Source organism: Polyergus mexicanus, unplaced genomic scaffold (genome assembly GCF_030449975.1).
Source record: "Polyergus mexicanus isolate NDT 795.1 unplaced genomic scaffold, iyPolMexi1.0 SCAF_16, whole genome shotgun sequence".
Taxonomy (NCBI): Eukaryota; Metazoa; Arthropoda; class Insecta; order Hymenoptera; family Formicidae; genus Polyergus; species Polyergus mexicanus.
The window spans coordinates 713,200-725,919 of record NW_027223336.1 but is presented as its reverse complement, the minus strand read 5'-3'; the positions used below and the strand labels follow the sequence as shown (position 1 = coordinate 725,919).

General features: G+C 35.3%; 1 protein-coding gene across 6 annotated transcripts in view; it reads left to right on the top strand.

The window, feature by feature from the left end:
• Nucleotides 1–11,784, top strand: part of Galphaq (G protein alpha q subunit) — a 34,672-nt gene extending 22,888 nt beyond the window's left edge. Inside the window, exons 3-9 of one of the 6 annotated variants that reach the window (XM_070308532.1) lie at nucleotides 10–164; nucleotides 1,318–1,446; nucleotides 2,241–2,369; nucleotides 3,827–3,956; nucleotides 4,034–4,187; nucleotides 5,648–5,755; nucleotides 8,016–11,784. In XM_070308532.1, coding sequence (XP_070164633.1) covers nucleotides 10–164; nucleotides 1,318–1,446; nucleotides 2,241–2,369; nucleotides 3,827–3,956; nucleotides 4,034–4,187; nucleotides 5,648–5,755; nucleotides 8,016–8,098 — 888 coding nt within the window. In that variant the 3' untranslated portion in view covers nucleotides 8,099–11,784. Of the gene's footprint in view, nucleotides 1–9; nucleotides 165–1,317; nucleotides 1,447–2,240; nucleotides 2,370–3,826; nucleotides 3,957–4,033; nucleotides 4,188–4,543; nucleotides 4,652–5,647; nucleotides 5,756–5,847; nucleotides 6,171–6,432; nucleotides 7,107–8,015 lie in introns of those variants that run through there. The other 5 variants (XM_070308533.1, XM_070308529.1, XM_070308528.1 and 2 more) reach the window with 5 other exon arrangements.
• Nucleotides 11,785–12,720: the final 936 nt, after the last annotated feature.

Genomic DNA, 12,720 nt, shown 5'->3' with positions numbered 1-12,720 from the left:
TGCCCTCAGGAAAAAGCGGAACTCGTGCGAAGCGTGGACTTCGAGACGGTGACGACGTTCGAGAGCCCGTACGTAGAGGCAATCAAGGACCTGTGGGCGGACGCCGGTATACAGGAGTGTTACGATCGCAGACGGGAATACCAACTTACGGACTCAGCCAAGTAGTGAGTATTTCGGTTCCACTTGCGCTCTCCTTTTCGTGGGGGCGAAACGCATTCCCTCGTCTACTACGTGTCTTATCGCCAACCGAGAAGTGTGATTATTTCTCTCGTTTCTTTCCCCGCCTCTAACATTGGCCTGGAGTCCTTCACGTAAAATCCATATAACCGCTGATAGAGGATGATTCAGGTTTTTACCACATTTTTCCTCTTTTCTTTCGATTTTTCCTTCGCAAGAGCGTCGAAGCACTGATCTAATTTCTTTCGTTATAAACAAAGATTCCACAAAAGATTTAAATTACACAAGTGGGGACGACTAAGATCAATTCTTCATTTAATTTAAATTTCAGTTTAATCAGCAGATATTTACAGTATAATGTTGTGAAAGAAGATTGATAGTATTTGATCAGAATCGCGTTATAAAAATATCAATTTTCGAAACTAGTTCAAAAGTTCATCGGAAGAAAGAGTGGAAAACTTGATATCATCCTGTAATTCGTTAAGGCGGCTGATAATATTCAGGAAAAAAAAAAATCTAATATATACGACACAATTAATGTTATAGATATGACAATTGATAGATTATACAGCATTAATAAAATATTGCATTTGCAATTTTTTTAAAAATTTGATTTAGATTTTTTTTAAATTTAATAAGGACAATATTATTCGCGAATAATATAATCTACATTTTAAATTGCTTAATTGATATTCGATAGTCGCTAACAATTCAATTAATAATTCTAAACTTAGTGAAATTGAAGAAGCGAACTTGAGAGTATGTTATAATGAAAGATACATGAAGTAAACATCCTAAATATCGCGAATATAATACAAGAAATGCGAAAGTCTTATTTTTGTGCTCATTTATAAAAGGACCAATTCTCCTCTTAAGTAAGAAGAAAATTGATTCAGAGTCTTGTCATAAAATCTTAATTTTCAGAGCCCTCACTTTTTATCGAGCCCTTTCTGAATTTCGTGTAAACACGCGCTCACCCGATCGTGTTCTTCTTGAGTTTACGTTTTCGAGCAATTCCTCTTATATTAACGCGCGTACCAGATACGATTTAATCCTCCCACGATAGCTCCCGCCTTCCTTCCTCCCGTCTATCCTCCATCTCCTTCCCGTATGCCGGGTATTGAGATCACGATGTTTCAGTTACCTAATGGAGATAGATCGAGTCGCGGCACCAAACTACCTCCCCACAGAACAGGACATTCTTCGTGTGAGAGTGCCCACCACCGGTATAATTGAATATCCCTTTGACTTGGAAGAGATCCGATTTAGGTACGTGTGCCTCTCGCGGTCGGTCGACGACGATGATGAAAGGAGAAGCGAGCTGTCTGCCTGCGCCTGCAAAATCACCTGCATCGGGCCGTTTCTGCATTCTTTGTCTTCTGTGATTTATTCGCGCTGCACCTGGGATTCGTTGTCCGATTAAGTGTTATCGCCTATTCCCACATCTCGCCGTTTAAGTCCTGTGGCTTTCTTCCGTTAAACAAAGCGATTTATAAGATTCTCAAAATTGTTATAAACTATTGCACTATCGCATTCATTATTTATTTTTATCAATTGATTGATCGTGGCACGTATAGATGGAAATTGAAAATCTTCCAATTTTTCCTGTTTTATTATGGTCGTCCAAGATATTGCTTAACAAACTATAATCTCTTTTTATTGTAATATCTCTAATATCAATAGTAATCAAAACTTGCGAATATAATCATTATACATATAGCATTTAGCTTTAATTTGTTTGAGACTTCTAAATATGAACGTATTTGGGTTTACTGTTATATTTAAAAAAATCTGATTTCGAATAAAGATTGCATATATTACGGAAACAAAAATATGTCGTGAAATGTACCAAAGTAAGCCTCAGGACTCAATATGGGCGTTGAAAAACTCTTTCAGACTGACAATGAGCCAATGGACGAGCATGTGTGAGAACTGTTTTATATACGTTATTTTGCCCCTCCCCCATTCCGTTTTACAATTGTTTATATATATCTATATTTTTTTTTATGTACACTACGCATGGCATGCACTTCCAGACAGCAGCTTTTTATTTCGTTTTACAGTTATCTTAGTGACCTAGACCGTATCGAAAAGCCTGATTTCCTTCCGACCGAGCAAGACATCCTCCGGGCACGAGCTCCCACCACCGGCATTATAGAATATCCGTTTGATCTGGACTCCATCATATTTAGGTACTAATAGCCATTCAATTTGATTATACATCTTCAAATACTTCAGTTTTTCAGCCTCGCAAAAATGCATTCATATATAATAAAAAATATAAAATGTACATTTATATACAATATATAGTATAGAATATCTCGTAATAGCTTTAGTTTCTAAATCTAGAGATCCAGAAAGTTGAAAATTTAGAAATTTTAAACAATTAAACTTTGAAATGCACAAATATATAATAAAATTTATATAATTTAATTTTAATAGACTAATAGAATTTTAATTTAGTTATTAATAAAACTGTTAATTAAAGAGATATATTTAAAGTAAGCTGTTATAAAATTAAAAAACGGAAATGGAAAAGAAAATCTGCTCAGTTATATAAAATTTGTACGTTGAATATAATGTTTAAGGAGCTTGATTAAGGAGCCGATGTTTGCATGTTTTTTTATGTTTTATATTTTTTCAATATTGTGCTATTGCATGTGTCGGATTGTTAATGTTATTTATAATTAGATAATTGTGTGAGAATAATAAACATACCTTTTTATTAATGCATTAAAATAATTTTTAGACATTTATATAGATTATCAAAAGGTAAATCGGGATGAATTGGATCACGAGAGAAATGTATATATATACATTTATTTTTTATAGAATTTAAAAAATGTTTTATATGATATTCTTTTTTATGATATTAAATATAATTCAAATAATATATAACTTCATTTCTTTACGTCCAATGTATCCTTAAAGAGAAATTTTCTCTAACTATATTAAAAATTCTTAATCACGCAAATGATCAATAAAAACAGACACAATGTGAGCTTCTCCTTGCCCTTCGTTTGCATCTTTATTGAAGGTTATAAAAAATTCTGAAATATAAAAGATAAAGAATACCATAATAGTTCGCAATAGTGATCCATTCTATATGATTCGCTGCTAGAATACCTTTGCTGAAGATTTAAAGATCACTTTATTCGTCCTATAATCCAATTCATCCCACGTGTTTCTTATCAATGTCGACATTCGATAGATTATATTTTTTTGGCAGTCGAAAAGATCTCTTACAATCGAATCTCGGTATTCTTAAATCTGTTTTCACAAACAAATAGTTTCTTTTCTTATATTGCCTTTTAACATTTCATATTTTTCACGCGACCTCGCACGACTGCTATGGTACCTATAAATTGCACGTATATAATGAGAGATTTTTTTTATATATTATTAAAAAAATATATTTCTATATATATGATTTGGCATAAATAATTACGAACTAAATTCCGAAATGACGCTTATTTCAAGATACAATTTTTTCGTATATTTATATAAATTCTTATAGGTAACGAATCTACATTCGGGAATATTTAAATTTTATTAATGTACCCATAGATTATTTTAAAGAATACGAAATCGACTATACATTTCTTTTACACGCTATTAGCAATACAATTCAATTGAATATTATTTGCAGGATGGTAGACGTCGGTGGACAGAGGTCGGAAAGAAGAAAGTGGATCCATTGTTTCGAAAACGTCACTTCAATTATATTTTTAGTAGCTCTAAGTGAATATGATCAAATTCTATTTGAATCGGAAAATGAGGTAATTAGAACACTTTCAGACATGTATCGACGATTTTGAACGCTCTTGTGATCTATTTGGTCTTTGTTTTCTTTCAGAATCGAATGGAGGAAAGTAAAGCACTCTTCAAAACGATTATAACATATCCCTGGTTTCAACACTCTTCTGTTATCCTGTTTCTCAACAAGAAAGATCTACTAGAGGAAAAAATCATGTACTCTCATCTCGTCGACTACTTTCCGGAATATGATGGTAAGATTATGATATTAAAAAGTATCCTTCTCTTCTGTTTTATTAGAATCGGTGCGCAGATATCATCAATAAAGTTTAATATTAAATGCTATAGATATCTGCTCTCGTTGTTATTAATCAAATTAGATTTTATTTTAATTTTAAAAATGAATATTATGGAAACACAATAAGCACACCAAACATTTATTAAATAAATAACAATATGTTTAAATTGTAATGATGCAGTTATTTGTTTTCATAAAAATTAAAAAATTAATAAATTGATATTTAAATTAAAAATTACTTCAAGACGCAACTGTGTAAAGCGCGAGATTATTTATTTCGATATCAATAAATGAGTAAGTTCTGTGGTGTAGGCCCGAAACAGCAAGACGTACCGGCCAGGGAGTTCATCTTAAAGGTGTATCTCAATTGTAATCCCGATCCCGACCGAATGTGCTACTCTCACTTTACGTGTGCGACAGGTCTGTTTAATTACCGAGTGTGTCCCGAGCAGAAGATGTAGATCCATTCCTTAGTAGTGATTTATCGAACGTGATTCGTTATGTGTAACTCTTATATGCTTTATTGTAACTTTGCCGCTTCGATACATATCAAAATCCGCGTAATCAGTCTTTATTAGCAGTAATCTGTTCAAAGGCTATTTATTTCGGTGTATACAACAAGCGTACGTCCGCATTTCCCTCTGCGCGTAATTTATGATAATTAGTAGCACATAATATATCGATATAGAATTAACTCGTACGTAGATTGAGAAGCTAGTTAATATCTTGTAATAATCGAAAGACGCTCGTCGCGCGAATCTTAAACTCTGTAATTTATATAATTTTACAAAAAATACTCTATATTATTATTAATTACTGAATATTTAGCAAAAATACATTGTTACATCGAAATTTTTAACGAATGTATCCGCGATCATGGATTGAAGATAAATTTTCGGATTTTATCCCAAAGTTATATGCACAAGCAGCTGTTTCAGATTTATGAAATTATGCTCGGTACCCTTATATAAGCCCTCTAGCTTATTAATGGGACTTTCGAAAGGCTTCTTTGATGTTCACTATGACTAATTCAATAAGCTGTCCTTGGAGAGCGTATATTGGATTTTGAGCAAAGTACAACATTATTCCATTAAAATAGATCGATATTCATCTACATTTTCGCGCGTTATCCTTTGCACACGAACGAAACCGAGCATCGTTGATTCACGCGCGGCAATGTTTCCTTCGATGCGGGTTTTCATTCATGTAAAATAAATACTTAGAAATATCATAACACACAAAGTTTCTTTGGCTAAATTCCAGCTCGCATCTCGTAGTATTTACACCTGGCGACTTTTCAACGATGCATAACAATTAATCGTTCCGCGGTTAAGCGATCGCTAAAAAAAGCTGATATCTGCTTTGTAAATAAACGGAAGTAACGCCATGCCCCTCTCTCGCTTGTATATTTCGCAGGTCCGCAGAGAGACGCTATAGCAGCTAGAGAATTCATTCTGAGGATGTTTGTTGAGTTGAACCCGGACAGTGAGAAGATTATTTATTCCCACTTTACGTGTGCCACAGGTAGGCTAGCCACTTGGCAGCTCCCGTGTAAAAAGATACCGCATACTTCTCTCGCTTTATAACAGTTCTTCGATGTGTTGTGTCTTGTACAGAGCTTGTATGTTGCCTGCCTCCCGTATGATCAGGTGTGTAATCAAATGTTATAAACGCGCACCATGGAAAAATCAACCTACGTACGTATCTATGAAAGACATCTTTTTTCGGTGAATACGTGTTTTGTATATACTTATTAATGTATAGGAGATTGCGCGAGGACGAAAGAATCAACTGGGTGAACTAATCTAATTAGACAAATACAATTCTAATTATATATATAAGGATAGATAATTATTCGCTAAAAAAAGAAAAAAAATAATATAGGAAAATGAGATAAATTATAAAGCGAATTGTCCTCAACATAATATTTCAAATTTATTTAATTTAAAAGTATATTAATTATATATGTACAGAGTATATATATATACATCTTTTTACAAATATGTATTTTTATCGGTATATGTTTACTGGATTTTTGTTTATATTCCGAAATATTAACAGAACTTGACAAATATCGATAAAAAAAAAAAAAACTTGTAGTATCAGGTTGATTTTTCGAAGGCATAATGCGGTGCTAACCAGTCTCAATGATCTTACAATTTATATTTTGCATGCTGCGGTTGTGGATAATTAATCATCAGATACGGAAAATATCAAGCTTGTGTTCTGCGCTGTTAAGGATACGATCATGCAAACCGCGCTTAAGGAGTTTAATCTTGCTTAATGCGATCACACGAACTGTATAGATATTATCAAATGTGTGCGTAGACTTCTGACGATGCCATTTGATATTTGAACGTCGATAGTGATGTAGATCTGTGCCACATGGATCTGTGACGAAATTGGTTTAGTACAATAACTCAAGCAGCGAGTACTAAAAGTAATCAAATAGTATAGCGATTGCGGCAGATACTAATGCAAAGAACGAGTCAATGCGAGTTTTAAATGTTACTGTATGCTGCTCTCTTCCAAAAAACATAATTTGTGTGGCTTAGCTCTGTGTCGCTCTCAGCGATTCGTCTAAACATTAAAATGCCATGCGAATTTTTTAATGACTCGTTTACCTTTAAAAATGACTGCCAGCTTTACCGTTGACAACACATTACAATCCACGTTAAGCAAGGATATATTAACAGGAGCTTGTAACCTAAATAAAATGGACATAGCAATTAATGTTCGCTCTAATAATTATTATAGAATTACTCCATTTCTCGCAACATTGCGTTGTTTAATATATCTTTATCACAAACAAAGACTTTTTTCGATGATATTTTTATTGCGTTTGTTATATTATTATAATCCGGCGAAAATAGAGTATTTCATCATTTGTGGCTAAAGATGTTATCATTTATAAATGTTGATTCTTGTAGAAAAATAATACAATATTTTTGCAACAACCGCAATTCAGATACTTTGAATAATTTTCCTGCGATTTATAAGGAGAAATAGTACATAGTTTTTTTAAATATATATACTCTTTCAAATATTTAATGATATAAACAAAAATAATTCACGCTTAAACGATGCGAATTGTTTTAACGTTTTAACAAAATATGTACTTACAATATCGCAATTATCTCTTCGAATTTTTTTGCATTATTAATCTTTGATTTAATTCGCTAAGCTTCTTTAAAATAAACGTTGAAAAAGAAACTATAGGCTATTTGTATAGACCATTGTGTATGTCTATGGTTTCTTTCTCATATCGCTATAAAAAGTATTTCAAAAGGAATTGCATGCTGCATGTGTGTGATGACTGTCCAGGATTTGAAGCTTCTTATTTAGGGTAAGTGTTGACTTCTGTTTTGCGCTACTTTTATGTTAATCCTTTTGAGAAATGTTGAAGTCATTAATATATAATTGATATAATATTGAAAAACTAATTTTGTGTGGCATAGATACTTGTAAAAAAATGATATGCACCCGCACTATATTATATCTGAAGTTTTAATCGTCAATTCTCCAAGAATATTTAATAGTGCATATACGTATCAAAAGTCGATACGATCATCATATCTCGAAAGGCTTAAATATCGTAACAAGTCAAGGTACAATGACAAATTGCGTCTCATTTGGAAAAAGAGAGAATCATTCATAACATGTGCAACAAATAACGCTTTATGCAACTTAGAATAAAAACGTTTAATTCTTAAACATTTATGAATGAAATATGAATTACGAATATATTCAGATTTTTAAACATGTGCATTATCCTATTTCACAGATACGGAGAATATCAGATTTGTGTTCGCGGCGGTCAAGGATACCATCCTGCAGTCCAATCTGAAGGAGTACAATCTGGTTTAGACGGCGAAACGCGCTGCGAATCGGAACAGACACGACCACAGTTTCTCTCGCATCCTGACCAATGTATCAGTGTGAGACTGCGTACTCCGTTAACTCGCGATCCGAGAAACGACGGAGATACGAGACAAAGACGATACAGACTTGTAATGCGATTGTGCACGCATGTATACACGCAGACACCGCGCGTGCGTCGCATTGAGCTTTGTCGTGCCGAGAGTGTGTTGTTTGTACCAACAAATAGTTAGACACGCGTAAGACACGTAATTATGATAGCCGTAAAAAGCGATCGAGCGATATAAAAGAGAGCGAACAAGGACCTAAAAGCGTCACGAGCGTTCTTTTTCTCTTCGAGAAAGAAGAAAGGGAATATGAGGAAAAAGAATAAAATCTATCTTCACTGTCGATACCAACTCGCGTGATCGATTCGGTTTTCTCGTACATCGGTTCCCGTATTTTGGGATTTGTTACCTTTCTTTTGTAGATTAATTCTTAGTCGATATTGCGCGCGCGAATGCGCTCCCCCTTTCCCCTCCTTGGACCGGGGAATATGTCGATACCAGGTGTCCCAGGCATCGTTGTCTGACTTTTTTATATATATGTGTGTGTGTGTGCGTGTGTATGTATATATATATATATATATATATATATATATATATATATATATGAATGAACGAACGCGAGGGCGAACATGTCTCACGCGCGTGAGTGTGGCATATAGCGCGGCTGTGCCGCGCGCATTTTTAACGGCGCGTCTGCCTGTGTTCGTCTCTCGAGTTCAAAAGATCTCAGCAGAGGTGAAGAAAACTAAAGAGGCGAAACGGCGAGGCGAGCGAACAAACGAAAAAAAAAACGGGCTTTTCAATCGCGAATTAGATTCGATGACACAAGTGAGAGCAATTCTAGTGCCATTTACTAGTACGGTGTTGTTTTTTTTCTTTCCTTTCTGTTTCCTTCTTTTCTTCCTTTTTTTTAAATCTACTAAATGCTAAATTATGAGAACGTCTTTCGTTTAAAATTACGCGAAAGCCAAAGTATTTTTGTTATTTTCTTTTTATCCGTGCCAGAAATGCCTCAAAGTTCTTTCTGCATGTGACTCTCTCGAATCTATTAAAAATTCATCGTATAAATATTGTTATATATAATATATAAAGAATGAAATATAGATTACATATATAGAGCGCGAGAGAGGGAAAGAGAGAAAGCGAAAAGAAGAAAGAATGGATACTAGCGACAGCGACGGAGAAAAAGAAAGAAGGTAAGAATGAATGCGAAAAAGAAAGATTATGTATGTGTGATGAAATGAAAAAAAAATTTTGTGTTTGCGGAAGCGAAAGATACTGCGGAAAACTGCGTCTGTTCGATGTGACTTAGGTAATTAAAGGGCGCGGGAGGAGTCAGCAGATATCTCTCTCTGCCGTCTCCTCTCTCTGCCGGCTGTGCGTCCAGGTTGCACGAGGGGAGTTGACCCTCAAACTGCGTGCGAATCCCTCCAGAACGATTTTTCTCGACTTGCGAAGATGAATTAATTTTTCGAGAACGGAAAATTTTGACTTGTAGAGAAATAAATTCCTAAAGAATGAGAGAAATTCTAACGAGCAAAGATCAAACTCCTAGAGAACGAAGAGTTTCGATTTACAGTGATGAATTTCTGACACATATGAAAAGTCCCGGTGAGTTTCTCGCAAACAAAATACCTCTTGAATTCGCAAGGAATCGAATTCTTCGAAGAACGAGAAAAATCTTTTATGGATGAAGATCGTGAGGGCGAACTTCTCGGGAGCGATGGTGAAGGAGGAGTTCGTCGCGCTTCTCCCTTCGTCTTGTCCAGACGAAGGCCTCGTTCTTTTACACGGCGGCACAGCCATCGCGTACAGTCAGGGTCATAGGTTTCTTCTCTCTTAGAAGAGGGAGGGGGAGAGGGGGCTTCATGCCCCTCGCTCGCCCCGTATCCACATTATACAGTGTACGTACGTATGAACTGCTCACTGCCTGCGCTCGCTCATATGCCGGCTAGCGCGCTGCCCGTTGCTCGTACTCTCTGATGGTTCGATCATTTCGATTTATTTGAAAGTCACTGTTCGCATCATCTTTCTTCCTCTTCCTCGATAACGTGTATTGAAGCGGATGAATGCGAGAAAAGAAAGCTAATGATAAATTATAATGATGAGAAAATTAGGAGAAAATTCTACAAATCACTGCAATAAGGTAGCGAGAAAAGTATAATTTTAAAACATAAAATCAAAGAAAAAAGTAAAAAAAAACAAGGCCGATGTTAATCTCTTCAATATTCTTTCTCCATCAGTATAGACGCGATAAAAGAAACGGGATAACGAAGAAAAAAAAGAGAGAAACTTCTTGAACGCGCGTGTACGTCATCGGTGGAGAGGAATGAAGGAATCTTCTCTTCTAAGTTGTTCGACTCTGAAATCACGCACGGCTCTTTCAAGCGCGCGAGAAGGAAGACAGTAGAAACTTTTCGACGAGAAAAAGAGACTGGACCTTGCCAGCTTTTTCGCTTATACGAAACGTGAAAGTGGAAGGAAGATACGTGAAACGTGACACTATTCATCGGAGTCAAGAACGATCCCTAGGTGTAATTGCTAGGCGCGAACCCGGAGAGTACACTGCGCCAATAGAGACGACCCTTTCTACGCGGCATCGGCCGAAACCGGAAGAATTTTTGCGTTCCAACACGAATGTGCACAGCATCCCAAATGTCACCGGATTCCGCCGGCGCCGTGCAAGCACCGCACATACACCGGGCAGCATGTGTCATATACCTTGGTTGTGTCATACCTACCTTGGTTGGAACACTGAGTTTATATATGAAAGAAAAAAAAAGTATATATATAAATACATTAGATAATATATTATATATTAAGCGAATACCACAACAAATAATATTGAATAATAACATTAATAATTATGATAATTATTATAATAATAATTATAATGATAAAATAATAATAATAATAGTAATAAAATAATAATTAATAATAGTAATACTGCTTGGTTTTCAGTGAGAGCGTGATTAAACAGATAATGGCAGAGAGAGAGAGAGAGAGAGAGAGAGGGAGAAATAGGCGTATGTGCAGGACACGAAATGTAAAACGATGCTAGTGAAAAAAATGAATGAGAGAGAAAAAGAGAGAACGTATGTATGCGTTATGTGCATTTTCATGTGTGCGTCTTCGTGCATATTTATGCGTATTTGTGCAATTGTTTGGGTATACGCGCGTCGCGTGTACATGTGTGAAAAGAGAAAGAGAGAGAGAGAGAGAGGGATTGGCGAGAAAAAGAGAGGAGGCGAAACGAAGAGAGAAGCCAAGGGAGTGATTTTCAATATGCGTGTGTGAGGACATTTTAATGAGAGATGAAAAAAAAATAAGAGAAGATCGATTGCGACACTATAGGCTTTGTACAACCCTAATCGTGAAACCGGCGAATGACAACGTGCAAGAATCTCCAAGGGGCTATTAGGTTCATTTGTAAATCATCTCTCTTTCATCAGGAAGCACGTACACCATCCTTCCGAGAGCATAAAATATGTTGAGTATTCTTTCTCTGTGTATAAAATTGTAAACACCTACCAAGCCCAAAAAATCAATGTTTCTAACTTATTTATAATAAATAATATACATTAATGATAAAAATAAACACACACAGTTTGTGACAGTAGCATCGACGATCGTGACGAGAGAATTCATCCTTCAACAGCAATAGCGATCCCTTCCTCCATCCTGCATACTTGAGCTTTTTTTTTTTACCGAAAATTTTTACCGAATTTCCGAAAGTCTAAGTATTTCATTGAGAGAATTTTTATAACAAATTTAAGAATTGACTTTTCGTTCTCTTTATTATAATGTGTGACATTATCTATCACCTGATTCTACATCGATCTACATTACTTGCAAAAAATTGAAACAATATGCATAATACTGCTTATCTAATATTTAATATAAAAATGAAAAGTAAAATATTGAAACATTATGCACAGATGTAATAGAATAAAGACTAACACAAAGTTAATTATTCCATTTTTTATTTATGTTCTATCATCGCATTTAAAAAAAAAAAAACGAATTACAATTTACGGATTTATAATAATGTTATTATACTTCAACATTCTTTCTCAAATTATGTAAATTGTCGATTGAGGATTTTATTGACATATTTATTTAATTGTTGATCTATCGATTTTCGCGAAATAGGCCACACAGAGATCTTCACCGTATGCGTCGAGCAGCTGCGGGTAAGGAATAAAAGAAGGGAGTGAAGGGGAAGCAGAATTATACGTGAATTGTGCGCATGTACGAGGGGAACGAGTGTGCCACAACCAGGACGGTGCCTTTAATTTATGAGCGAGAGAAGAACAGAACGAGCCAAAGAGCAAGATGGATAGCGATTGACAGAAAGAGATATATATGCGAAAAAAGCATAGAAGGAAACACAATGAGAGAAATAGCGCGAGAAGGACAGTTCGCGGTAATGATAGAGAGAGAGAAAGAAACAGATTGCACATAAGCATGAGAAAGATAAAGTAAGGCGGAAGGAGATAGACCGCATGCGTGGAAGAGGACAGATGCAGGAGAGAGAAAAGAGAGTGAATTCGCGAATTAAAG